Below are 26,274 nucleotides of genomic sequence, written 5' to 3' on the forward strand. Positions count from 1 at the left end.
GTCATGGTTTCTACTTCTGGACTCCAGTCATGTTTCAATCAAGAGAGCCAGCTTGGTGTAGTGGTTAGAGTGCTGGACTAGGACCGGGGAGACCCAAGTTCAAATCCCCATTCAGCCATGATACTAGCTGAGTGACTCTGGGCCAGTCACTTCTCTCTCAGCCTAGCCTACTTCACAGGGTTGTTGTGAAAGATAGACTTAAGAATGTAGTACACCGCTCTGGGTTCCTTGGAGGAAGAGCGGGATATAAATGTAATAATAATAATAAGAGCTGTAGGTTTCCCACACAGATTCAAGCAATGAGAGGAGATCAAGGAGGGGACTGCTTCAGCTGAAGAGTATCTCCTACAGTCTCATTCAATATGAAGAAACGCATTTCAGCATATGCATGTTGTGCTCAAGTGTTGCTATCTTTGGCTTCCAGTCAGGCTTTTCCCAGGTAACTGATTCCTCAAAAATCAATTCCAGCCCATTGTTAATTGGTGAAGGAGAGCAGCAAAGGTGCCAATCTGCTCTCAGACTCCATTTTAAAATGCCTCTTTCTCTTTGGTCTCTGGTAGACCAAATCTGGACCTAAAGGACCTAGTTCTGCCTGGGAGACCCTCAAGTGTAGTTTGGACTGATAAAGAGATTCTAATGTAACTACTGTATTTTGGGAATGGAGATGAAAATGTTTGTGAATTATACTTCCTCCTTTATTTGGCTTATTTCTGAATGTTCTAGCTGCTGCTGTTGTTGCTAAATGTTTTCTTCTGTTGTTCCATTTTTAGTCAGAGATGCCATCTCAATTTGTCTTGTTCTTGAACATAGTGAAAATGTCATTTCTGTTTCAAGTGTTACTGAATTTCACATGTCAGTTGGCAAAATAAATGGTAATTGCTATGCAATTTTTCCTGTTTGCAGACATGCTATTAATATATCACTTTCAGGATTTTAAAAAGTTTCTCTCAAATGCTTGGAAAGAATCTTTATGCAGCTCAGAAATTTAGACTTTGAAAGTGTCAAGAATAATATAGATAGTGGTGAACCATTAGATATTGTGTACTTGGACTTCACATATACACTGGTGGGGTCTGAACTGAAAGTTACCGACCAGGAAAAGGATCTTGGGATCATGGTGGGAAAGCTCACTGAAAATGTCAACGCAGTAAATAAGCCTAATTCCATGCTAGGGGTCATTAGGAAAGGGATTGAAAATAAAATTGTCAATATAGTAATGCAATCTATGGTTACAAATCTATGGTGCAACCACACTTGGAATACTTCTGGTCACCAAACCTTAAGAAGGATATTGTGACCTAGAAAAGGTGCATAAAGTGGCAACCAAAATGATCAGACTCCCCTGTGAGGAAAGATTGCAATGTTTGGGCCTTTTAGTTTAGAAAGAAGGCAGGAAAGGGGGGCATGATCGAGGTATATAAATGTATGCATGGTATGGATCAAGTGAATAGAGAGAAGTTTTTCTCCCGCTTTCATAATAATAGAACTCAGGGTTATCCTGTAAATCTATATTCAGGACAGACAAAAGGAAGTAATTCTATACAAACTGTATAGTTAAACTAGTTAGTTTAGTTTATTATGGTCACAGACCAGATTCACAACTGATAACAATTAATAACATTAATAACAAAATTCCAGAAAATTCAAAATTTACAGAATTACAAACTGTTCAAATTACGAAAACAGTCTTTATGGAGCTTTGACTCCACAAAACAGAACTTTGCCACATTATCTGAAATTATAGGTTTGAAATTTGACAGCATAATTTCCAAATAAAATTGGTCTGTGTGACCAGGATAAATGGTTAAAATGTGTGCAATAAATTTGGTGTGAGCGTCCCTATAAAATTGGCAATAAAGAATAACATGGGTGATAAACTCTATATCCCCTGAGCCAGAAGGGCAACAGCGCTGATCATAAGGAAGTTGTTTGAATGTACCATCAAGTACTGCTGAAGGGAGAGCGTTTAATTGCACAGGGGTTAGATATCTCCTAAATTTTGGTATCAAAGTCTAAATATTCAGCCGGTTTATAGTCAAAAATTTGAAAACCTAAATAAATTCCCTTGGGCAGCTGTACGGACTCCTCCTTCAAATCTATATCTCTGAGCCGTTGTTTCACAAAGCAAAGCGCCTGCTCAAATCCTTGCCCAATAAGAGCTTCTTGAGACGTGCTCAAGTGCTGCAATTTTAATTTCAGAGCTGATTTCCATTTGGAAGTGAAACTTATAACACTAAAGGGGCATGACCAGGCGGAAAGAAGACCAGGCTTAACCAAAATTTAATTATGCAAAACCATACTTTCGCTTTGAGAGTGGTGACCCCTGCTTCCCTACGAAGGATGGCATTTGCTGTACCTCTGGGTACTTGAAAAATAGCCCTCAGGAATTTAGTTTGTACTGTTTCAAGCTGAGAGAAATTTTCCAGAGGACCAATCTCCGCCCCTTAAAGAATTTGGGGGTATATCTTGGCCTTCAGTAGTTAAACTATAGAATTTGCTTCTGCCAGATGTGGTGATGGCCACCAATCTAGATGGTTTAAGAAGGAATTAGACAAACTCCTATAGGACAGGGCTATCAACAGCTATTAGTCTTGGTAGCTATATATTGGATATTGTGACCTAGTTTAGAAAGAAGGCAGGTAAGAGGGTCTGATCCTGATGAGGATCAGAGGTAGCTTGCCAGCAGGTGAACACCAAGTGCTAGGGAAAGATGAAGGGAGGGGGCGGCCATCTCCCCCCCCCATCCGGCTTGCAGGATTCCCTATGCTCCTGGATGGCCACTGCATGAGGCAGGATGCTGGACTAGTTGGGCTTTGGCCTAATCCATCAGGGGTGTTCTTATATTCTGATGTGTTCTGAAAAAGATAGCTCTGACCTGAGCTGGGTGTGTGAAGTGGGCATAAAATTGACAAAGGAGCTGATCCTGTGATGTTGAGATAAATTAAGCTTTGTTTTATGTGGTCATAAGTTTATGTATATATTTATTTATATTTATAAACCACCTAATGCATAAATCTTGATGTGGTGTACAACCATTTAATAGCAATAAAACAAACACAATTAAAACAGGGGGGGGTTGGTTTTTTTTTAAGGTTTTAATAAAAGACCTGAAAAAATAGGTATGTCTTAAGCAACTTTTTAAGGCAGCCAGAGATGGAGAAACCCTTATATTGACAAGGAGCAGATTCCAAAGCCCTGGGGCAGTCACAGAGAAAGTTTAGTCCTACATCACCACCAAACAAGCCAGTGGCAGCTGTAACCGAACCTCCCCACATGATCTCAGTAAGTGGAAAGATTCATGACAGAGAAGGCACCCTCTTAAACATCCTGGACCAACACCATTAAGGGCTTTATCAGTAATAGCCAGCATCTTTTTCCCCCCTTGAAAACGTGCTAGTGGAGTTCTTTTAAAATCGGTGTTATATGGTCTCTTCAGGTCATCCCAGAGACCATTCTGGCTGCTGCATTCTCCACCAATTTCAGTTTCCAGACTAGGTACAAAGGCAGTACAGCATGTTACAGAATTCTAGCCTTGAGGTTAACAGCATATGTAGGTTGATTACTTTTAGAAATGGGCACACTTGGCGTATCAGCCAAAGCTGATAAAAAGCATTCCTGGCCACTACTTAAATCTGAGAAACCAAACAGAGCTTTGGGGCCAGGAGTACTCCAAAACTATGTACTTGTTCTTTCTGAGGGAGTCAGGTGCATAACTAGGACAGGGTGGGCTCATGTTCATCCCTCTTCCTGGTGGCCCCTCACTCAAGCCAGCTACACACCCTGTATGTGACATCACATGCAGGGGGCATGGCTGTTACCCACCCTCTGGAGCTTATTTCCCAGCCGGCATCATTGTCATCCATGTGTTTTCTTCGTTCTCTCCCTCACTTTGAGAGAGAAGAAAACACGCAACCAACCACAAATAGCACTTGGGGGAGGGGCAAGCCAGGTGGATCCCAGGAGCTGGGCATCTCGTAGTCTTTGAACATGTCCACCCAATTATAGCTCTGCCCCTGAGCGTAATGTAACCCCATCCAGAACAGGCAGATTAAAACCATATCTCATCCTGACCACCACCACCCTCCACCATACACACACACACACACACAATCAGTACCTCTTTCTTATCTGGATTCAACCTCAGTTTGTTATCCCTCATCCAGCCTGTTACTGTTGCCCTTGATGATGTTCATCAAGGGTTGCCCTTGATGTGAGGACTATCTGCAGAAGCACTCCCAAGACTCAGATTGCGTGTGTGTGTGTGTGTGTGTGTGAGAGAGAGAGATGCGTTGTCAAGAGCAATGCTAAACTTGTGCTGAATACTTCCATTGGTAAAAAGGCTTGCACTCTGCCCCTGAAGTTGCCCTCTGCTACCCTGAAGTACCCACAGGGTACTTTCCCAGCAAAAACCACTGGGCTGTAATCCCAGGCTCTATCTAGGTTCCAGAAATAAAGAATATATATTGAAAGAGACTACAGCTGTAATCACTCGGCATATATTATACCGGCAAGAGTTGTTTCTTCCATTATAGGCCCTGAACATTTTATTGGTTTTGAACAATCAAAACCAACTGTCAAATTTACCTGCAGACATCAATTAGGTAAAAGAGATACTACCCTGACCTTGCTCCTTTGTAATGCCAGGTCAGTTTAAAACAAGACCAAAATTGTTCATGATCTGATCATGGATGAGGGAGCTGACCTGGCATGTATAACTGAGACCTGGTTGGAGGAAGCGAGTGGCCCAGTGTGGGCTCAGCTTCTCCCTCCAGGTTACTCTGTTGTGGAGCAGGTTAGGGGAAGTGGGCGGGGGGGGTGGGTGGAGTGGCTGTGGTCCATAAAAATACTATCTCCCTTACCAGTGCCCCTGTGAGACAGTTGACCTATATTGAGTGTGTATTCTTGAGGCTGGGAACTAGGGATAGATTGGGGATTCTGTTGGTGTACTGTTCACCCCGCTGCCCAACTGACTCCCTAACTGAGCTGACGGAGCTGGTCGCGGAGTTGGTGTTGGAGTTCCCCAGGCTCTTGGTGCTGGGGGACTTCAATATCCACTTTGGGACTGGCTTGTCTGGTGCGGCTCAGGAGTTCATAGCGGCCATGACAACTATGGGCCTATCCCAATTAATTTTTGAACCAACTCATGTTGCAGGCCACACACTGGATTTGGTCTTCTGTTCAGATCAGGGGGGTGTTCCGTGGGTGGGGAATCCGTTGGTTACCCCATTGTCATGGACGGATCACTACCTGGTTAAGGTTGGTATCACGGTCACAATCCACCCCTGCAGGGGTGATGGACCTATTCGGATGGTCCGCCCAAAAAGGCTGCTGGACCCAGCAGGTTTCCAAAAGGCCTTGGAGGGTTTCGATGTTGGTGCGGCCGGTGATTCTGTCGATGCCCTGGTGGGAACATGGAATAGAGAACTCACCAGGGCAGTAGATATTATCGCTCCTAAGCGTCCCTCCAGGCCCGCTTCTAAGATGGCCCCCTGGTACACGGAGGAGTTGCGGGGGATGAAGCGGCTTGGTAGGCGACTGGAACACAAGTGGAGGAGAACTCGGCTCGAATTTGACAGGATGCAGCATAGAACCCATTTGAAGACCTATGCAATGGCAGTGTGCGCAGCAAAAAAGCATTTTTGGTCAGCGCGCATTGCGTCTGCGGATTCACGTATGGCAGAGTTATCCCAGGTGGTGAGGAGTATAATCTCAGCTCCTTCTGCCTCAAATCAGCTCCCAGAGACACTCTGCTGTGACGCCTTTAGTGGGTTGTTTGCGAATAAAATATCCTGTATTCGGGCCGACTTGGACTCCACTATTTCTGCAGGGTCTGTGAGGGAGGTATCCAGCAATCCCTCTTGCAGTGTTAGGTTGGATCAGTTTCAATCTGTGACTCCTGATGATGTGGACAAGCTGCTTGGAGCGGTACGGCCTACCACTTGTTCTCTGGACCCTTGCCCGACCTGGCTGCTTCGATCTAGCGGAGAAATTGTTGGAGATGGCCTAGTTAATATCATAAATGCATCGCTGGGGGAGGGTAGGGTGCCTCCTTGTTTGAAGGAGGCAATAGTTAGACCTCTTCTTAAGAAGCCTACCCTGGATCCCTCAGCGATGGATAGTTATAGGCCAATCTCCAATCTCCCCTGGCTGGGCAAGGTAATCGAGAGGGTGGTGGCTAACCAGCTCCAGGCGGTTTTGGAGGAAACTGATTATCTAGACCCATTTCAAACTGGCTTTAGAATGGGCTATGGGGTTGAGACAGCCTTGGTCGGCCTGATGGATGACCTTTACCGGGGAATCGACAGAGGGAGTGTGACTCTGTTGGTCCTCTTGGATCTCTCGGCGGCGTTCGATACCATCGACCACGGTATCTTTCTGGGTCGCCTGGAGGAGTTGGGAATAGGGGGCACTGCTTTGCAGTAGTTCCGTTCCTATCTCTCAGGTAGATCCCAGATGGTGGAGCTTGGTGACAGTCGCTCCTCAAAGCAGGAGCTATTATATGGAGTCCCTCAGGGCTCCATTCTGTCACCAATGCTTTTTAATATCTACATGAAACTGCTGGGTGAGGTCATCAGGAGATTTGGTGCTGGCTGTTATCAGTATGCTGATGACACCCAAATCTACTTCTCCTTTTCATCTTCAGGAAATGGCACTCATTCTTTAAATGCCTGCCTACAGGCAGTAATGGGCTGGATGAGGGAGAACAAATTGAAGCTGAATCCAAGCAAGACAGAGGTGCTCATTGTGGGGGCTCAGAACCTGAGGAGTGAGTTAGATCTCCCTGTTCTGGCGGTTACACTCCCCCAGAAGGAGCAGGTGCGCAGCTAGGGAGTACTCCTGGACCCAGGCCTCACCCTGGTCTCTCAGGTGGAGGCCATGGCCAGGAGTGCTTTCTATCAGCTTCGGCTGATTCGACAGCTGCGTCCATTCCTTGAGGAGGATGACCTCAAAACAGTGGTGCACCAGCTGGTAACCTCCCGGCTTGACTATTGCAATGCGCTCTACGTGGGGCTGGCTTTGTACATAGTTCAGAAACTTCCATTAGTTCACAATGCGGCAGCCAGATTGGTCTCTGGGGTAACCCGGAGAGACCATATTACACCTATTTTGAAACAATTGCACTGGCTGCCGATATGTTTCCGGGCAAAATACAAAGTGCTGGTGATTACCTTTAAAGCCCTGAATAGCTTAGGCCTGAGTTACCTTAGAGAGCGCCTTCTTCTGCGTGATCCCCACTGCACATTAAGGTCATCTGAGGAGGTTCGTCTCCAGTTACCAGCAGCTCGTCTGGTGGCGACTCGGAGGCGGGCCTTCTCTATAGCTGCTCCGGGGCTGTGGAATGCGCTCCCTGCGGAAATCTGTAATTTGAATTCTCTATTAGCCTTCAGGAGAGCCCTTAAAACGTATTTGTTTGGCCTGGCTTTCCAGGGTTTTTAAATTCCAACCCGATTTTGGGGCTTTTAATTACTGTAAATTGTTTAATTGCTGTTTTAAAATGTTTTTAAATTGTTAATTGTTATATTGTTTTTAATTTGTCTTAGCTTTTTATTGTTTTAGTAGCTTGTTTTAATTGTAAACCGCCCTGAGCCATTTTGGAAGGGCGGTATATAAATCAAATAAATAAATAAATAGATAAACAAACAAATAAATAAATAAATAAAATACCCCTCCAAATTTGCTGCAGATCCTTTGAAAAATTTCTGAGATATAGATATAGATATAGATATAGATATAGATAATCTTTCCTAGGTGGAAGCCTCATGTATTTACTATACATTTTGCCATCGGATAATGGAGCGATTCTCACAATTGCCCTGGGCAAGTGGGAAGGGTGCGAGGGGAAGGCTATTTTCCACTTACCTCCCCGCCAGATGATCAAGCCAGTCATCTTCAGTGTGTCTCCCACATGCACACACAAGCAGCCCTGCATAGAGCAGGGCATAAGGATACGGGGCCAGAACCTGTTGTTCTGCCCTCTGGGTACCCCACAATGCAACACGTGGCATGTGCATTGCATCAGGGATGTGCCTGGAACTGGTGGGAGTGGTGTGAAGGCAGGGGGATACCTTTAATGGTGGTGGACGGTGCTCTCACCCCACCCACCAAGTTTCTCTCACTGACTCTGCACTTTAAAAGGGTCCAGCGGGGTGGCAGCATACCGCCCCCCCCGCCCCGTTCCCTTGTTGGACCAGAAGTTACAGGAAGTAACCCGCACACATGAACACATCAGTGTGAACGTGCACACGTTGCTCACATAACCGATTTGTGCACACACACGCCTGGCATGCACACGTGCATTGGGTACTTCCTATCACTTCTGGCCCGACGAGGGAACGGGGCGGCGGGGAGGTACACTGTTGTCCAACTGGACCCGTTTAAAGTGCAGTGCTGGTGGGGGAAATGCGATGAGAGGGGTAAGAGCACCCTCTCCCACCCTTAAGTGTATCCCCCTGCCTTTGAACCACCAGTTGTTTGAAACTATTTGGAGGCCCATAAAAGAACCCTCAAACAGGTTTGTGCACAACCCTACATTGCATTAGGGATTCCCTCATCAGATGCCCATCTCTCTATGCACCCATCTCTGTGTTTCTTTGGGGAAGGCACATGATACCTGGTAGGCTGGTTAAGGGTGCGAGTGCACCCTTAACATTGCCTAGCAGCCAGATTCGTTATGAGGCTTAGGTGGGCGATCTGCAGACATCCCTCTGCTTCCCAAGACCAGCCTCAATGTCTCTTATAATTTTTAATATCCTTTAAAATGTTTTTTTAAATTCAGACATATGCTGAAGTATAATCCTATGTTGTTTTCGGGGAGAAATCGACCCTATATTTCCTGGGTTATTAGAGTCTGAATTCCCCATAGTAACAGGGTTAAATTAACTAAGGGTGCTTGTCATTTATATTGCCCACTAAAGGTTCTGAAGCCAGAGTTGAGAGGGGCAGGTTCTGGCCAGTGTTCCCTGTAATAGAGATGCCCAGATGCTGTTGACTACAACTCCCATAATCCCCAGCCAAAGGCCATTGAATCTGGAGATGCTGGAAGTTGTAGTTAATAGCATCTGGGAATCCCTGTTACAAGGAACACTGGTCCTGGCAAGTGACTTCCTGGTTCTGATAAGGAGAGCCTAGGAGCACCCTGATACTTCTAAAAATAAAAAGACATTCCCGTCCTTCTTCTCCATTCTCTTTTATGGGTTTTTATTTCCTCCCTCCCCTCCACTGAGGCAGCAGCAAGGGGCCTTGTCAGGGCACACACGGTGGCAAATAAACATAGGAGAGAGGTGGCAGCAACATGACAGGGGCCCTTGCGGGGGCATACAAAGTGGTGGCAGACTACCTTTAAATATGAACTTTTTACATCAGAGACATGCTGCCTGTGAATATGAAGGCTCCACTTAGCTAGCATGGGTAAGAGATACTGTTAAACTTCCCTTTCCCACAGTGCCCAATCAGATTTTCCTTTTCAAAAAGCCTGCAAATTAAGTCATACAAAAACCTTTGGTCCAAGATTATCCTTTACATTTTCACTTGTGCTCTAAAAAGCATGGGCATTACAAGTTAATGTGCCCATCTTAACTTGTGTGCTATATATGCTGTAAAGATATTGTGTTGTTGCTTTAGAAATTAGGCTCCATATATTCACACTTTGTCTTGGCCTTTCAACTCCCCATTGGGCTGGGGAGGGGTGCACCCAGGCACCCCTGGAGGGGTGCACCCATTCAACAGGTGCTGAGTTGTTCCTCACCCTTATTAGTAGATCTCACTCTTACTTCTGAGTAGGTCTACTCTTGAGAAAGGATGCAAGATTTACTGCTGACTACAGTTACAGGTCTACTCACAAGTAAGGGTGTGATCTGCTCATGAGTGAAGGTGGGGTTTTACTAGTGAGTAAAGTACAAACTGTGATTACTGTCAGTTTTACTCATGAACAGACCCTCAACATTAACTGCATAAGTATGGGGTCTACTTATAAGAATGCAAGTTGTACTCATGAGTAAGAGTGGATTGTCTACCGCAACCAAGATTGCAAGGTTTTCTCAAGAGTAAGGTTTGTGGGTCTACTCAGAAGTAAGTCCATGTGGTGTACTTGTGAGTATAGAGGTCTGCTTTTGTCCAAAGAGGCAGGAAGCCTCATTTCTAAAGCAGCACAAAATACATGATTGTACAAAATATTTACAGCTTATATGGTACAGAAGTTAAGATGAGCACCTTAACTTGCAATGCTCCTGCTTTTTCGAACCCAAGTGAAAATTCAAAGCAACTTAACTTTCATTTTAAACCAGGTGTTTTTGGATGACTGAATTTAGACTGCATCCACCTAAAACTCCACTTGTATCCATTCTTCTATGCATGATGGAATGACCACCAGTTATAATATAGTATTATAATATAGCATAGTATAGTATGCTGAACATGGTATTTTACCTTTTCTCACTCATTTCCAAGACCAGGAACTTATAAAATAGTAAGCAATAGTATTATGTTAACTTCTCTTATCTTTGTTTCCTTAGCACTGGGACAAATTATGCTCTATGTAGATGGGATGAATGGTGTAATAAATCACAATGAAACAATCCAGTGGCTGTATACTCTCATTGGGTCAAAGGTAAGCTTTCCATCTGTTGAATACTTTATAAGAATTATTATATATTTTTCAATTGTGTATGTATAAACAGGATATTTGATAATAATAAGAATCACAGGGATGCTATTTTGGTGACATCAGTAAATTTCACTAGATGATAAAGATAGAAATAAGGAGTGTTTTATTTTGACTCTTTAGATGTGAAGGCCTAACAAGGCAGCTTACAAAAGTGAGCATGCCAAAGTAAATCATACAACTAAAACATCTTACATTCAAATACATGCAATAAATTCCCAGCTACAAAGTATTGCTCTACTCCACCACTGTGAGCACTTTCTATTTTATCTTTCTTGATTCCTGTGTTTGCAGCAGCAGGAAATCATGCAGCTGTGTTTGTAAAATTTGCTTTCAGTTGTCTTAGTGTACTACACAGTTCAAGCAAGTGGTTCTACATGTAGTCAATCATGTGCCTGCATACATATTGTATGGAGAAAATAAGTGAGGCTTGTATGTCTGCACTGTTGGGAATTCTCTGTGGTGAGAGAATCCCTTTCTCATTATAGCAGAGTGCACAGAGGCACAACACAGCGGTAGTTTAGTTAGGCCTGTGTGTATCCTGAGAGTAAAGTAACTTGGAGCCAATTCATAGTTTCAAATCAATATAAAAGGCATTTATTAAGGAACTCCATTCTAGATAGGAAAATGAGGAGTTAGGATCTCTAATCTATCTATCTAGCTGGATGCAGATGGATTCTGCATCCTCTCTGCACATATGGTGCAGGGAGAGAGGCTTGCCATGTTGCAAGGTAGAAGGCCAGGTAGGAAGAGAGAGAGAGGAAGGAAGGAAGTTGAATCCCCTAAGAGTAGCAATCTAAATTTCAAAGGGATAGCATCAGAGCAGTGGAGAAGTGATGACAAATGTCTTGACCCTCTAGCACTCTGACTTACTAGTCTGTCCTCCACTGTCTGAGACAAAGAGACAGCGCAAAGTCCTTTGACTTCCAACATGCACCAACCCAAAAATAGTTTTTAAATACATGGTCAGGACTCCTTTTTCTCTGTGTCTCATGATTGCCAGCAAGCAGATACACATGCAAATTAAGATGGCATCTCCATTGTGTCATCTGAATTGGGCAAATCGCCCAAACTCTTAAGGGAGAAAGCTCCTCCCATGGCTTCATTTCTTTTGGCTGGTGCAGGCTGTCCTTCCAGGGTTGGAGGAAGCCAGTCCTTTGCTGGCTCCCAGACTGAAGATTGTTATCATCTGGGAGCATGCAGAGGGACTGCAGGCAAACTGCAGTTATAAAGGTGACCTTACTTTCCTTAAGGAAAGTAGGCTGGAAAGAGCAGCAGCTAATCCATTCAGAGTGAAAGGAGCCTGTTTCATGCATATATTCATTTTCACCCCTAAAATAGAATTTTTGCTGATTAAAGGGAGAAAATATATACCTCTTTCATAATGGTCTACTCATGGCAGTGTCTATATTCATGTATGTGTTAAGGAGTGTTGTGTACCAAAAGTATGTTTTATTTTTAGGGAAGTCTTGCCTACCATCTTGCATCCTTGTCTCAAAACTAGTAGACCTAATTTTTTTGTTGAGACCTTGTCTCAAAACTAGTAGACCTAGGCCACCTTGTCTCAAAGCGATCTGTTTTTAAAATGAGTTGTTGACATATTTGTGTGTTGTTGTTTTTTGTTCAGAGCAATCTTAGGTCTGTGCTTCAGCACAAGAATAATCAAATTTAAAGAAACCTGGAGAGAGTTGTGGTTCTCTCTCCCTCTGTTTTGCCATTGTACTTCTACATTTAACTTGTTAAAAATAGTTTATTTTAATAAATTTCAGAATTGTACAGATATATAAGGGTTTAATCTTTCTCTCACATAATGCTGGCTCTAGAAAACAGTGAAAGAATACTGTTTTGGGGAAAGAAAGTCCACTCAGTCTGACCATTCCTTTGATGGACAAAGTCCATAGGTCTAATGGTCCATGTGCACCATTTAAAGGGCTTTCCACTAGAGATGTGCCTAAATTGCAATTCAAAGCATGGTTCAAACACTTTTAAAGAAATTAGAAAGGGAATTTTAAGAAAATGGAGAGCAGATGCTTACCTGCTCTCCACTACCCCTTCCACCTTCCTGCTGGGGTGGCACGTGTCCCAAAAAGCCCCACAAACCTTCAACATGCACATGGCATATGTGCAGGGACCACTTATGTGGTCAGCATGGTGTTGCTGATCACAAAAATTGTGTTGCAGCAAGAAGCCAGAAGGGGCAGTGGCAGGGACATAACTATAATAGGGCAAGGGGAGACAGTTGTCTGGGGGCCCACTGCCTCGGGGGCCCCCCCAGAGCCAAGTCACATGACTGACTCCCCTAGCTGTGCACCCGCCCGGGCTACCTTCAGTTGTATTCATCCTCCGAAATTGATCCCCCCCGCCACAATTTATAGTACGTTTATTAAAGTTTAAGTAAAAAAAACAGAAAAGGTTACATCTGAGAGCATACATGATTACACACAGAAGCTTATCCAGCGTAAACAAAACTCTTCTATATACAAGATACAAATGGTAATTGTATATATTTATATTAATGTGTATGTATATGATTATAGAATAGGAAATGTTAACATAGGACTCAGTCTTACCATCAGTAAAATTACGAATCTAACAGTTAAACAAAGTACAGAGGGGAGAGCCGAAACTAGCAACAACAAAAAGGAACAAGGCAGGAACGTATACATGAGTATTAAGGTTAAATCAGGCAGAGCAAAACTTCCGCTACAGGGGTCCCGTCCAGTACCTACAAATTCAGAGATATTAATAAACATGTTACTGATTAATATTATGTCAATAAAAACTTATGATTAACCAGGAGAGAAAATAGAAAGAAAACGTAAAACCCTGCATGAAGTAGAACCTTCATGAATGTAACTCACTGAAATCTATGACGTCAGTAAAAATGGTTTCCCTACATAAATATTATCCTTCTTTTAATCCAAAAGCCTGTATAAAAATCGTCCAGAAGCTTTCTCAGAATAAAGATCTAAATGCATAGGTCTCTTTCTGGTCTTTCCCATCCCGGTTCTTCTGATTAGCATGTAATTCCAAACAAAAGGCGGGGGGACAACTAGATGATACCAGTTATATCCCTACTAGATGGATACAATCTAATATCCATGAAAAAACCAGGAAGATTTTTTTTTTTAATCCTTTCCAGATCCATGCCTACTGATTCAAGAACAGTGGACAGCTTCTCCTTAAAAAAAACAAAACCCTGTAGATTCAATAGGCCTTTGATGTCAAATAAAAAGGTTGCGGGGGGATTCTTAAATCGGACTTCAGTATTATGTTATATAAACAAAAAATGAAGAGACCATTAGTTATTACCTGGCTTGTAAAAGCTATTAGTTCTTTACAAATATCTAAAAGCCATGAGTTCTAGAAAGGAACTCCAAAGTAATAGTATGAAAATAATAAATAATATTATTTTTATGATAATATGAAAAAATATTTTTAATATCTCCATCAAAGTACTTAGAAGGGTCCCTCAAAGCAGAGCAAGAATCTGCCAAAATATAACGCTCAACATTGGATCATGCAACAAATCTTCACGTATATCTATTATCAGTTCGCATTTGGCTCTCCTCCCTAGGTGACACTACTCCACAAAAAAGTCTATGACAACGTAATAATGCAAAGAAAACATTTCAACTCTCAACTGTAAAGATCTCATTAAAACTAAAAGGTCAAAATAAGTCTAGAGTCCAGTGTGTAAAAGGACATATACAGGTGAAACTCGAAAAATTAAAATATCATGCAAAAGTTCATTAATTTCAGTAATGCAAATTAAAAGGTGAAACTGATATATGATATAGACGCATTACATGCAAAGCGAGATAAGTCAAGCCTTAATTTGTTATAATTGTGATGATCATGGCGTACAGCTCATGAGAACCCCAAATCCACAATCCCAGAAAATTAGAATATTGTGAAAAGGTTCAACAGTCTAGGCTCCAGGTGTCCCACTCCAATCAGCTAATCAATCCATAACACCTGCAAAGGATTCCTGAGCCTTTAAATGGTCTCTAAGTCTGGTTCATTAGGAATCACAATCATGGGAAAGACTGCTGACTTGACAGTTGTGCAGAAAACCATCATTGACACCCTCCATAAGGAGGGAAAGCCTCAAAAGGTAATTGCAAAAGAAGTTGGATGTTCCCAAAGTGCTGTATCAAAGCACATTAATAGAAAGTTATGTGGAAGGGGAAAGTGTGGAAGAAAAAGGTGCACAAGCAGCAGGGATGACCGCAGCCTGGAGAGGATTGTCAGGAAAAGGCCATTCAAAAGTGTTGGGGACTTTCACAAGGAGTGGACTGAGGCTGGAGTTAGTGCATCAAGAGCCACCACACACAGACGGATCCTGGACATGGGCTTCAAATGTCGTATTCCTCTTGTCAAGCCGCTCCTGAACAACAAACAACGTCAGAAGCGTCTTACCTGGGCTCAAGAAAAAAAGAACTGGTCTGTTGCTCAGTGGTCCAAAGTCCTCTTTTCTGATGAGAGCAACTTTTGCATCTCATTTGGAAACCAAGGACCCAGAGTCTGGAGGAAGAATGGAGAGGCACACAATGCAAGATGCTTGAAGTCCAGTGTGAAGTTTCCACAGTCTGTGTTGATTTGGGGAGCCATGTCATCTGCTGGTGTTGGTCCACTGTGCTTCATTAAGTCCAGGGTTAACGCAGCCGTCTATCAGGAGATTTTGGAGCACTTCATGCTTCCTACCGCATACAAGCTGTATGGGGATGCTGACTTCATTTTCCAGCAGGACTTGGCACCTGCCCACAAAAGTACCAAAACCTGGTTCAATGACCATGGGATTACTGTGCTTGATTGGCCAGCAAACTCGCCTGACCTGAACCCCATAGAGAATCTATGGGGCATTGCCAAGAGAAGGATGAGAGACATGAGACCAAACAATGCAGAAGAGCTGAAGGCCACTATTGAAGCATCCTGGTCTTCCATAGCACCTCAGCAGTGCCACAGGCTGATAGCATCCATGCCACACCGCATTGAGGCAGTAATTGCTGCAAAAGGGGCCCAAACCAAGTACTGAATACATATGCATGCTTATACTTTTCAGAGGTCCGATATTGTTCTATTTACCATTCTTGTTTTATTGGTTTCATGTAATATTCTAATTTTCTGGGATTGTGGATTTGGGGTTCTCATGAGCTGTACGCCATGATCATCACAATTATAACAAATTAAGGCTTGACTTATCTCGCTTTGCATGTAATGCGTCTATCTCATATATCAGTTTCACCTTTTAATTTGCATTACTGAAATTAATGAACTTTTACATGATATTCTAATTTTTCGAGTTTCACCTGTATCTATCTAGTATATAAAGGTGTTGAAAAAATAATTTTGAACCTCTAACTCCCTGAAGTATCTAAATATTAGAATGGAAAAGAAAAGATTGTTCATAGAGAGAGAAGATGCTGACTTCACAGAAACTTAGTATTTGGATGTAATTTTTTCTTTCCAATAGCACAGAGCTATGATGGAGTTCCCAGCACTTACACGCCAATTATATAACAATTTAACATATATTCATGACTGGTATCCATTTGTATGCAAAAACAAATCACTAATAAAATAAAGTAACTAGCTGGGGACTCTCTCATCATTTTAAAGACCTACTAAGATTTTCTTGACCACAATCTTATACAATACCATCAAATCCTATTTCTAATTTTACTTTCTCTCTCTCTCTCTCTCTCTCTCTCTATATATATATATATATATAGAGAGAGAGAGAGAGAGAGAAGGCTATTAGTTTAAAGATTTCCCTCTACACAAAATTTTTAATAAAAGCAGTTACATAACAGGGAATATAAAAACAATTCTTCAATGAGCAGAGACTAATTCCAAATTCAAAACAACGTTGCAACAACAGTCATGATATATATGAGTGTTTGCATGTAAAAATGTTTAAACTAGTTTCCCTAACCTCTATTATATTTTTGGAGAAAACACCACAGGGAATAAAATAAGAATTTTTTAAAAAAAAATCCTTATGGTTTCAACCTGGTTACTTCAATATCTTTTTTAACAAAATACATCTTTATCTTAAAGCAAATCTAAGGAAATCAGGGATCTCATATATATTTTGAAAATAAAAGAAAAGAAAGGGGGGGAAGCATATTATTTGTTTCAAAGGTATTTCTTATGCTGCATCGAAAACAAAACAATAGAGAGAGACCCAAAAGTCAATAAGGGGTTAACTTGAAAAATTTTTGAGAGCATTATTGGTTTGGAGATAAGGTATTCTGCCAAAGACATAATATGCCAGAACTTGCTCCATGCAAAAGCTTACGCATGGGAAAATGTGAAAAGTCTTGAGTCTCCCTTTTCATTCCAATTTATTCTGTCCACTTTCTGATGTTGAATTTCAAAAACATGCATTGTTGAATCATGATTATCATAGTCCGAAATAAAATAAAGAGTATCCCCTCCTTGGTTTTTTGTTTTTTTTAAAGGATCTCAAAGGGATTCCAAAGAGTGAAACACAAAACAGTAAGTTTAATTACCAGGCATAACATATCTTGTCAATGCAGAGATACCAGTGTAGAAGAAAAAAAAATTCCAAGTTCAAAGTAGAAATTACAATCTTCTAGCTGGAAGCTAAGCTGGTAAAGATGTAATCTGTGGGCTCTGCAGTAGAAAAGAAGAAGAGAGACATCCAAGCAGACAACATTCTCCTCCACCAGCCTTCTTCTTGACGCTGTAAATTTGTCAACATTGAGATACCAGTATAGTAGAAAAAGTCCAAGTACAAGGTAGAAGTTACAGTCTTCTAGCTGAAGGCTGGGCTGATAAAAATATAAACTGTAGGCTCTGTGACAAAGAAGAAAAAGAAAAAACATCCAAGCGGCAGTCTGAGCGGACACCATTCTCCTCCACCAGCCCTCCTCTTAACGCTGTAAATCATTCCATAATTGCTTCTAGAAAAGCCAGTAAAAGGTTCAGAAAGCATAGTTAAAATACCAAAGATCTTGCATACTTCCAACTGTAGTTCTCTCAGAGATTAATTAGGAAAGATTAAAGTAGATAGGTGGCAAGGTCATCTCTAACTCAGCTTTGATGTTTCGCTCCTCCCAATCAGCCAGTTGCCTGAGCAGAAAGGTTTATTCCGGGGGTTCATCCAAGAAAGATCTCCCCCAAACTACCCCCCCCCCCGGAGAGAAAAAAACCAAGCCCTGCATTGCAATCCGATCTCCATCATGTTGATAGGAGATAATTAGGCTGAATAGGAGCGAAGACACCAGGAAAGCTAGTCTGGTGCCTCTCTTTGAGATGCCATATTCGCCGGAAGTCTCCATCCTCCGAAATTGATGTGAGTGTTAAGACCTGGAGCTACCAGAACAGCATGTCTTTCTCTAGTACCATTAAATGACTTGCATCATCCACAATTTACAAAACATTTTAAAAAATAATTTAGGATGGTGTTCTATTGTGGTGTGTGTGCGCGCGCGCGTGTGTGTATTTGATGGTATTGTATTATATAACTATAACTTCAGTGTTGGTGGGGGATTTTAAAATCTTATCTCTGGACCCACTCCAACCTTGCTAAGCCCCTGGGCGGTGGAAAGCAGGTAAGCACTTGCTCTCCATTATATGGAAGTTCAATTTCTAATTTCCTTAAAAGTGCTGGAACGGCACTTCAAACTGTGGTTTGGACACATCACTACTTTCCATTGTTGATTGTAGGAAGATACTTTGATTTTTTTAAAAAATAGGTCCACATAATTTTTGCTGCTGCTAGTTTTACACTCAACAAATTATTTATCCTAAAACTAATCCCCATGAAACAAATTCATCACATTATTACTTCTCCTCTATCATTAAGGGATTTGTCTGAATCATCCAAGTCCAACAGGCTTGCATTTTTATACACAGCCACTAACTGTGATATGTATATATCAGCATTGCATTTCCAGCTTTTGAAGGTGTTAATCTGACAGATCTATATATATAATTCTCTAAGGCATACCTGTGGCTAATCTCATGTGTTGCAGCTCTCACAAGAGTTTGCGATCACAAACATCATGATGATTGGACAATGGGGATTCCATACGCAGATAGTGAGGAAGAACTGGAAATTTTCTCACACACACACACACACACACACACACACAGTTGTGAGGGAGGAAAGAGCCCCTTCAGGAGAAGGAGGCTGCCATTGTGTGAATTAGATAAGGAAACAAGATGAACAAGATCTGTTAACTCAGGAAAGAGGAGAAAGGGCGGGGGAGAGAAAGAAGGGAGGGTGAGGGACGGGCTGAACCTGTTAGCGGCCTGATGGGAATGAGCGGCCATGGCAGTGGCAGCAAGGAAGGGCTCAGTCAACCGCTGCTGCTGTTTGGGGCTACCAAGGCCATTGGTGGGGGGAGGTAGACAGACAAGGGACAGGCCTGGACCTATCAGCGGCCTGAGGGGAACGAGCAGCCATGATATAGTGGCAGCAGCAAGGGAGGGCCTCATCAACTGCTGCTGCTCCTGTGGGAAGGAGCAGAAGCAGGGTTCAGGTGAGGGTGGGGAGGTTTCTGGGGATAGGGATCTGCAGCTTGGCCAATAGGCACCAGCAAAGCTGTAGCTGCGGCCAAGAGGAGTGGGGGGATGGAAGCAATGGGATGGAGGAGGAGGAGCAGGAGTGTGGCTCAGGTGAGGGTGGAGAGATCTCTGAAGTAAGGGGGGCTGTGGCAGGGGGTGAGGGGAGCAGTCAAGTACTAGTGTGCAGATACTCTGCACAGGTTAAGCTAGTTTTATTTAATCTCTGTAGGATGAAATACCACCAAAACCGAACTTGATATTGTGTTTCTCTGAAGGAAACATAGATTCAAAAATGTCTAATAGTATCAATTATTTTAACCCTATATTTAACAAATATCTAAACTACAATCTTATTATATGCATTGTTCTACTGTTTCAAAGATGTGATCTGAGAATAAGCTTTCTCAACTTCTCTATCTGAAGCTGGCAAAGCATCACATGTGGTCATTGTTCCCTCTAACAGGGATTCCCAGATGTTGTTGACTACAACTCCCATAATCCCCAAGAAAAGGCTATTGCAGCTTGGGATGTTGTAGTCAACAACATCTGGGAATCCCTGTTAGAGGGAACACTGCTTGGGGTTTGTGCCTAAGTGCCTAATGACCTTCAAATCTTGTAGAACAAAGTATCTAATTTCTAAATATTGAAACCAAAAAGGCTTTCCCATCCTGTCTTTGTAGCTATCATTTCTCATAGAATGAATCCTGCTGATTTAAATGCTGACATCTGTGACAATTTAACTTGTCCCAATGTAAAAGTATCTTTAATGTGTAAATTGCTGTAGAATCTTTCATGCCTAATCACATAAACTAGAAGTCAAATAGGTGCACTTAATTGTAACTGTACTTGAGCCAAGTTAATAATAAACTAGTGGGCCCAGGCGCAGAGCATCTGCGCCTCTAGTTGGGCTGGGCTGTCCCACCGCCACCTCCTCTTCCTGGCCAGTGGGGCTTTGCCTGCCTGCTGGCCGCCCTCCTCCTCGCTGCCACCATTATTTCTCCCCACCGCTGCCTCCTGTCCTACCGCTGCCTTCCACCTCCTCCTCCCGGTCGGTGGGGCTTCACCCGCTGTCTGCCCACCTCCTTGCCACCGCCATTATTTCTCTCCCGACAGCGGGTGTGGCAGGCTGGCACAAACAATGGCCTCCCTGCTGCCCAACCACTTTCTGCAGCACCTTCGTGCCAGCCTCAAGCTCCTTGGCATGTTTTGAAGTAGTGAACTGCCACCTGCCCACTTCCGTCCAATTCCCTGGCACTTTATGTAGCAGCCCACCACAAACCCCTTCTGTTCCCAGTCCCTGAACTCCCTGCTTCAGGACCCCAGCCAGTAAGCTCCCTCCCGATGGCAGGTGTGGTGGGGGGGCAGTAACAACAGCCTCTCTGCCGCCCCTCCACTTTCTGCACCGCCTTCATGCAACTGACTCCAGCCGGCAAACTCCCAATGGCGAGTGTGGCAGGCGGGCACTAACAACGGCCTCCCTGCTACCCAACTGCTTTCTGCAGCACCCTCAAGCTCCTTCGCACGTTTTGAGGCGGACTCAAGTTCCCTGGCGCATTTGGAGGCGGCGAACCACCATCCGCCCCCTTCTGCCAAATTCCCTGGCGCTTTAGCAATAGCACTTACAATTATATACCGCTTTATAGCCGGAGCTCTCTAAGCGGTTTACAATGATTTAGCATATTGCCCCCAACATTCTGGGTACTCATTTTACCGACCTCGGAAGGATGGAAGGCTGAGTCTACCTTGAGCCCCTGGTCAGGATCGAACTTGTAACCTTCTGGTTACAGGGCGGCAGTTTTACCACTGCGCCACCAGGGGCTTTATGTTGCAGCCTTCCACAAACTCCGTCCCCAGTCCCCAAACTCCCTGCTTCACAACCCCAGCCGGCAAACTCCCTGGCTTTCCAAAGCTGCTGCCCACACTCCTCTCTGGCTGCTGCCTTCTTGCTTTCCAAACTCTCGTGCGCTGTCAGCCAGTCGCCGCCACCTCCTCCGTCAGCTAATCGCCTCCTTTCTACCACATCCCCACGCATGGCCTGTCTTAGAGAAATAAGTAGATAGATAGATAGATAGATAGATAGATAGATGCAGTCAAATCAGCTTTGTTTCAATATGTACTTTATACTTACCCAATGAATGCTACTGGACAATCCAAACAATAACACTAGATTCATTTCTTGTTTTAATACATATTAAGCTCACTGTTATGACCAAAATGGGGAGGGTTGGTGAGGAGGCAGGTTCCTGTCTTCCTCCCCACACACAATCAACCCTCCCCATTAGACTCTGCCACTTGCTGTGGCACACAATCAGAGCCACAGCAAGTGGCAGCACCAGGTGCTGGAGGAGGATGTGCTCCAGCATCCCACAATGCACCACACCAGGAGTGTGGTGAACTGGGGGATTCCCTCTCTGCTGGGCGCTCTTGCCACCCGACTTTGTGCATGCTTGGGCTGTAGGCCTGATTGGAGACTGGGGTAGAAGGACGTGCTCACACCCTTCTACCTCACTAATAGCCCAGGGAAGTCAGGCTACCTGGTGAGGCAGTGCCGGGAACAGGGAACAGCCTCATTAAATAGTAACTTGATCCTTCTGAAACTATAACAAGAAATATGTGCAGCCTCATCATATGCTGTTAAACAAGGGAAGATTAATCCTCAATCTGAGGCACATTTTCTTTAAGTTCAATAGCTTTTGCCCAGGATAATTTTTTTTCTCCCACACAAAAGCTGACAGAAAGAATAACATTGCACATACTGGAAAACATTCCTCTCACATGCAACATGCAAATTCCTCCCACATGACTTTTGCCAGTCTCCCCTTCCCTTTGGAGCTGCCTGTACCTCCAAAAATATATGTCCCTAAAATCCCCAGGAACATATTTTCATGAGGCGCAAGCAGCTGCAGAAGGAAGTGGAGTGGGAACAATCATCCCTGTAGCACATGCAGAACATTTTTTTATTTGTGCAATGTCAGTCTGGAGGTCAGCAAAACCCATCCTCTCTTGTCTTTCCTTAGATCAACTAGTTGCAGTAATGATTTGAACATGATTGGGGAAAACTCTCATTTTAATGGTGGTGTTCTGGACAATTGCTATTGCCAGCAATTCTAACACTAAAGTAAAAAGAACAAAGACAATGGGTATCCTTGTTTTATTCCTCTGGGATAACACAACAAATGTAAGGTGTGCATTAATTGGGATTTTTGCTGTTGAGGCAGCGTCTATCATCTATCCAAGACTTGAACTGACCTTAAATATTAAAAGCTTTCAACACAGGAAAGAGATCCTTCCACATGATCAAATGCTTTGCCTGCAACCAGAACAAGGATAGAGACCTTGTAAAAATGTTTGTGTTATTCATAATATTAATTTTTCTTCTCATATACTGGGCTAACTTTCTCCCCTTGATAAAATGTGTGTGATTATCTTTCAGTATATTTCCCTATAATTCAATTAAATTATTTTGCCAAAACCGAGTCACAGTTTAGTGGGTAGCATACAGACTAATATTCTATTCACAGAAATACATTCCATTCTTGCAGCAGGAAAAGGCAATTTCCATCAATTACCCTTTCCCTCTGCTGACCCATATGCCCCCTGAAAATATGACCCTGAGGATTGGGGAGTTTCAGAGTCAGATTTTTTTGGGGAGGGGCACAGGGGACTACAGAGGGAAGGGGGGTGAAGATTGCCCACTCCCCTCTTTTGTGAGCAGAACATACTTCTTTGAACAAAATATTAGTCTGGATGCCCAGTATTTTTAATTTAGAAGAAAGCAGGGATGCTGACCATGCAGATGACTGCTTTGCATGCATGGAGGCCATGTGCATGCTGGCACCGTATGGGGGCAGCTGGGAAATGCCCCAGTGGTGCGTCTTCATAGCTGGGAGGAGCATAGCTGGGAGGAGCACAGAAGTGGCAGCGAATGGAAGAAGAGCAGGTATGGACCTGCTTTCCTTTGTGTTAAAGGGGGTGTATGGTCCCTCTATTTTAAAAGGATGTGCCAAAATTCAGTCTCTGAATTGTGTACTGTGTACATCCCTAGAAGAGAGGTTTGTACAATTTTATATTAATTAATTTATTTAAAATATATCCATCCCGACCCGCACCTCCAACACACTGCTGCTTGGGGCAGTCTATGATAAAACACAATAAAGCAGGCCTGCTCAACTTTGCCCCCCCCCCCAGCTGTTTTTCAACTACAACTCCCAAAATCCCCAGCCATAGTGGCCAATAGCTGGGGATTATGGAGTTGTAGGTCAATGTCTGCAAGAGGGCTGAAGTTGAACAGGCCTATAATAAAGCAATAAACCATAATTAAACAAGCATAAAATCAATCCAGTAGTAAGATAAAATGGTATAAGGCAGGGTGGGCAACCTTGGTTCTCCAGCTGTTGCTGATATATAAATTGTGGCTGAGGATAATGGTAGGATGATGTAGTTCAACAACAGTTGGAGAGCCAAGGTTGCCTACTTCTGATATAAGGTTAAACTGGAAGCCCAATTAAGACCAATTTAAAAATGCTTCTTTAAAAAGGATCATTTTCAGATTATTTTTAAAGCTCATCAAAGAAGACTGATAAAGGGTAGCAAATATGGTGACGTGAAGGTCAGACAGAGTTTTTGCAGCTCCGTCTGATGTTCCACACAGATAGTTAGAAAGAGCTGGTCAAAGTTGTTTTCAAAGGTGAAAGCTCGTCGTTCCTTGGGAGCTTTTAGACTTTTATTTTTAGGAGTCTGATGAACCCCAGAAAAGGACTTTTTTCAATACTGAGGTTTGCGTGGAGATTCCAATGAGATCAGGAACCCAAGCATCAGCCAGCAAGATCGGACTACCACTTGTAAATAATTTTCGTTCCCAGTATTTCCTGACAGCGAAGTAATTTTTACCTTTTGCTTTGACTTGCAAAGATATGTTTATACCTTCACCATTCTTCTTGGATTGTGGAACTGTGATGAAAAGGACGATTATTGAATCAGAGAATGGATTTGTGAAGCTGTGAGGTTTTGTCTCAGCCTAATTGTAAACATTGAAAGATTATAAAGTTACTCTATTCAACTGAAAACGTGGTTTACAATTTAAGATTCTAGCTGTTTCTGATAACTGGAGGATTTAATTGGGTCATAAATCATTGGACTTCTGTTTCCCTCCGTTCTGGTTGTACTAGACCCCCCCCCGCGCGTGCGCTTTATAAATCTTTCCTTTACTTGTTTTTAACTATATGTTTTAATAGTTTTACTGTTACTATAATAATTCTAATTTTGGACATTCCGTTTGAACTATGGGTTTATCTTTTACACCACCACCCCTGCAGAAGGACATTATAATTTTACTTTGGAAAGTCGTTCTCTTCCACGCATACACCTAAGTTCTCAGGAGTGAAAAGAAAAAGCAGGAGCAAATTTAGGAGGACTCCTTAATTTACATTTCTTCTCTCTGCTAAAAAGGGTCATCAACTTTTGAAACCCAGATGGATTAATGTGTTAACTGTTTATCTTTCATGTGTAGTTAATTTGATAAACTGTTTATTCTCTGTGCATAGGTATAATTTTTCTCAAGGTTCACTGCCTGACTATCTATATTATGTCATTATATGGTTGACTCAGCCTTCCATCCTTCCAAGGTCGGTAAAATGAGTACCCAGAATGTTGGGGGCAATATGCTAAAATCATTGTAAACCGCTTAGAGAGCTCCGGCTATAAAGCGGTATATAAATGTAAGTGGTATTGCTATATTGCCCAGCTCTTTTTTTCCTTATCTTTTATTGACGCTTGTAATTCTTTTGCATGACCACTTGAGGACTCACTTAAATGTTTTTTTGCTTAAGTACAATAATTCTTATGTATTTCTTAGGTATTGTACCATGTAAGGTTTATGTTTATTAGAGGCTGATTTTCATTCTGGGGTGAACGTGCATTTGTTTTTAAGAATTGGGCGTTTTTATGGGCGTACCCTACTCTTTGGTATTCTTATGTGTAAGAGCATGCTGAAGTCATCTGGATTATAATAACAATGGTATGCTGATGACATAGGGTCTAACTTGTGTTCCCAGTTTAATAATGGCTTATACCAACCAATAATTAGGGATTCATATACTAACTCAAGGTATATTCAAGGTATACAGAGTCTAGGATTAGATTTAATTCCACAGAGTGAAATAGCTTACTATACATGTGCAGGGGATTTTTTTTAGATCTTTTGTCTTTTCATCTTTCTTTTACCCCATAATTTAAACTGCAAGGTAGAAACTAATACGATGGAAGGCCACCCTCATGTTGAAATTTCATCTTTTTTTTGGACTCCAACAACTAATTGTTACGGAATTGGTACAGAATTTTGCTTCCAGATTTGAAAAACAAATGAACCATTTATGCTCTCTTATTCTAAACATTGATCAATCACAACAAGAACCTGGATATGACCTACATGATCTGTCCGAAGAAAACTTCGATCTGATCTGTCTGGAGAAAAATCAGCCAAAAGTCTCTGCCCTTGTTTACTACTGGACCAGAAGAAATGCTTTCCTTACATAACAAGGAGTTGGAGTCTTTCCTTCAGGCTTTTCAGAGGTTCTGGTTCCAGTGTGGCGGACACAGATGCAGCTATCTGAGCTCCTGCTGAAGATAATGAATTTAAACAAATGAATGTAAACATACCGGGAGATTTAATGGAATAAGCTAACCAAAAGTTTAGGGTTCTGACCTTTGTTTTTAGATGTGAATGGTCGATTCAGGGTTGGTTAGCTATGCTTATGTGGATTTAATTCCTGAAGCCTTGAAGTTTTTGTTCCTCTATTAATGCTGCTAATGGCTTGGTCAGTGCTCTTGTCTTCTTTCTTTTAAATGGAGCTGGTAACGTTAATTGCCAATTATCTCTTTTTTTGAGGATAAACTATTACCATCTCCTTGTGAAATGATATTTACTAGAGCCATTTATCGTACGCTGGGCATTCTGCCAGCTGATGCCGGAGTACAATTTACTAAGTGCTAGAAAAATAACAGACAGACTACTATTACTATTTCTTCCTGTTAAATCTGTGGACACTATAACACTGAACCCAAATATGGCTTCA

The 26,274-nt window shown here is 42.5% G+C and overlaps 1 protein-coding gene and 1 long non-coding RNA gene across 20 annotated transcripts in view; one reads left to right on the top strand and one right to left on the bottom strand.

The window, feature by feature from the left end:
* The window catches only part of FHOD3 (formin homology 2 domain containing 3), a 663,149-nt gene that overhangs the window by 369,560 nt on the left and 267,315 nt on the right, over positions 1–26,274 (top strand). For 16 of the 19 annotated variants that reach the window (XR_008309501.1, XM_053259380.1, XM_053259375.1 and 13 more), the window contains one exon: positions 10,512–10,606. Coding sequence is in view for 17 of the 19 variants with exons in the window: in XM_053259380.1 (XP_053115355.1) it covers positions 10,512–10,606 (95 nt within the window). In the remaining 2 variants the exon portion in view is untranslated. Of the gene's footprint in view, positions 1–835; positions 873–10,395; positions 10,417–10,511; positions 10,607–17,129; positions 17,165–26,274 lie in introns of those variants that run through there. The other 3 variants (XM_053259384.1, XM_053259389.1, XM_053259394.1) reach the window with 3 other exon arrangements.
* On the bottom strand, positions 19,783–24,372 carry LOC128329018 (uncharacterized). Its single transcript, XR_008309505.1, has 3 exons — positions 24,092–24,372; positions 22,451–22,511; positions 19,783–21,236 (listed from the first exon to the last, which is right to left on the bottom strand). It is a non-coding gene; the product is annotated as an uncharacterized LOC128329018 (long non-coding RNA).

The sequence above is a fragment of the Hemicordylus capensis genome, chromosome 6 (genome assembly GCF_027244095.1).
Source record: "Hemicordylus capensis ecotype Gifberg chromosome 6, rHemCap1.1.pri, whole genome shotgun sequence".
Lineage (NCBI taxonomy): Eukaryota > Metazoa > Chordata > Lepidosauria > Squamata > Cordylidae > Hemicordylus > Hemicordylus capensis.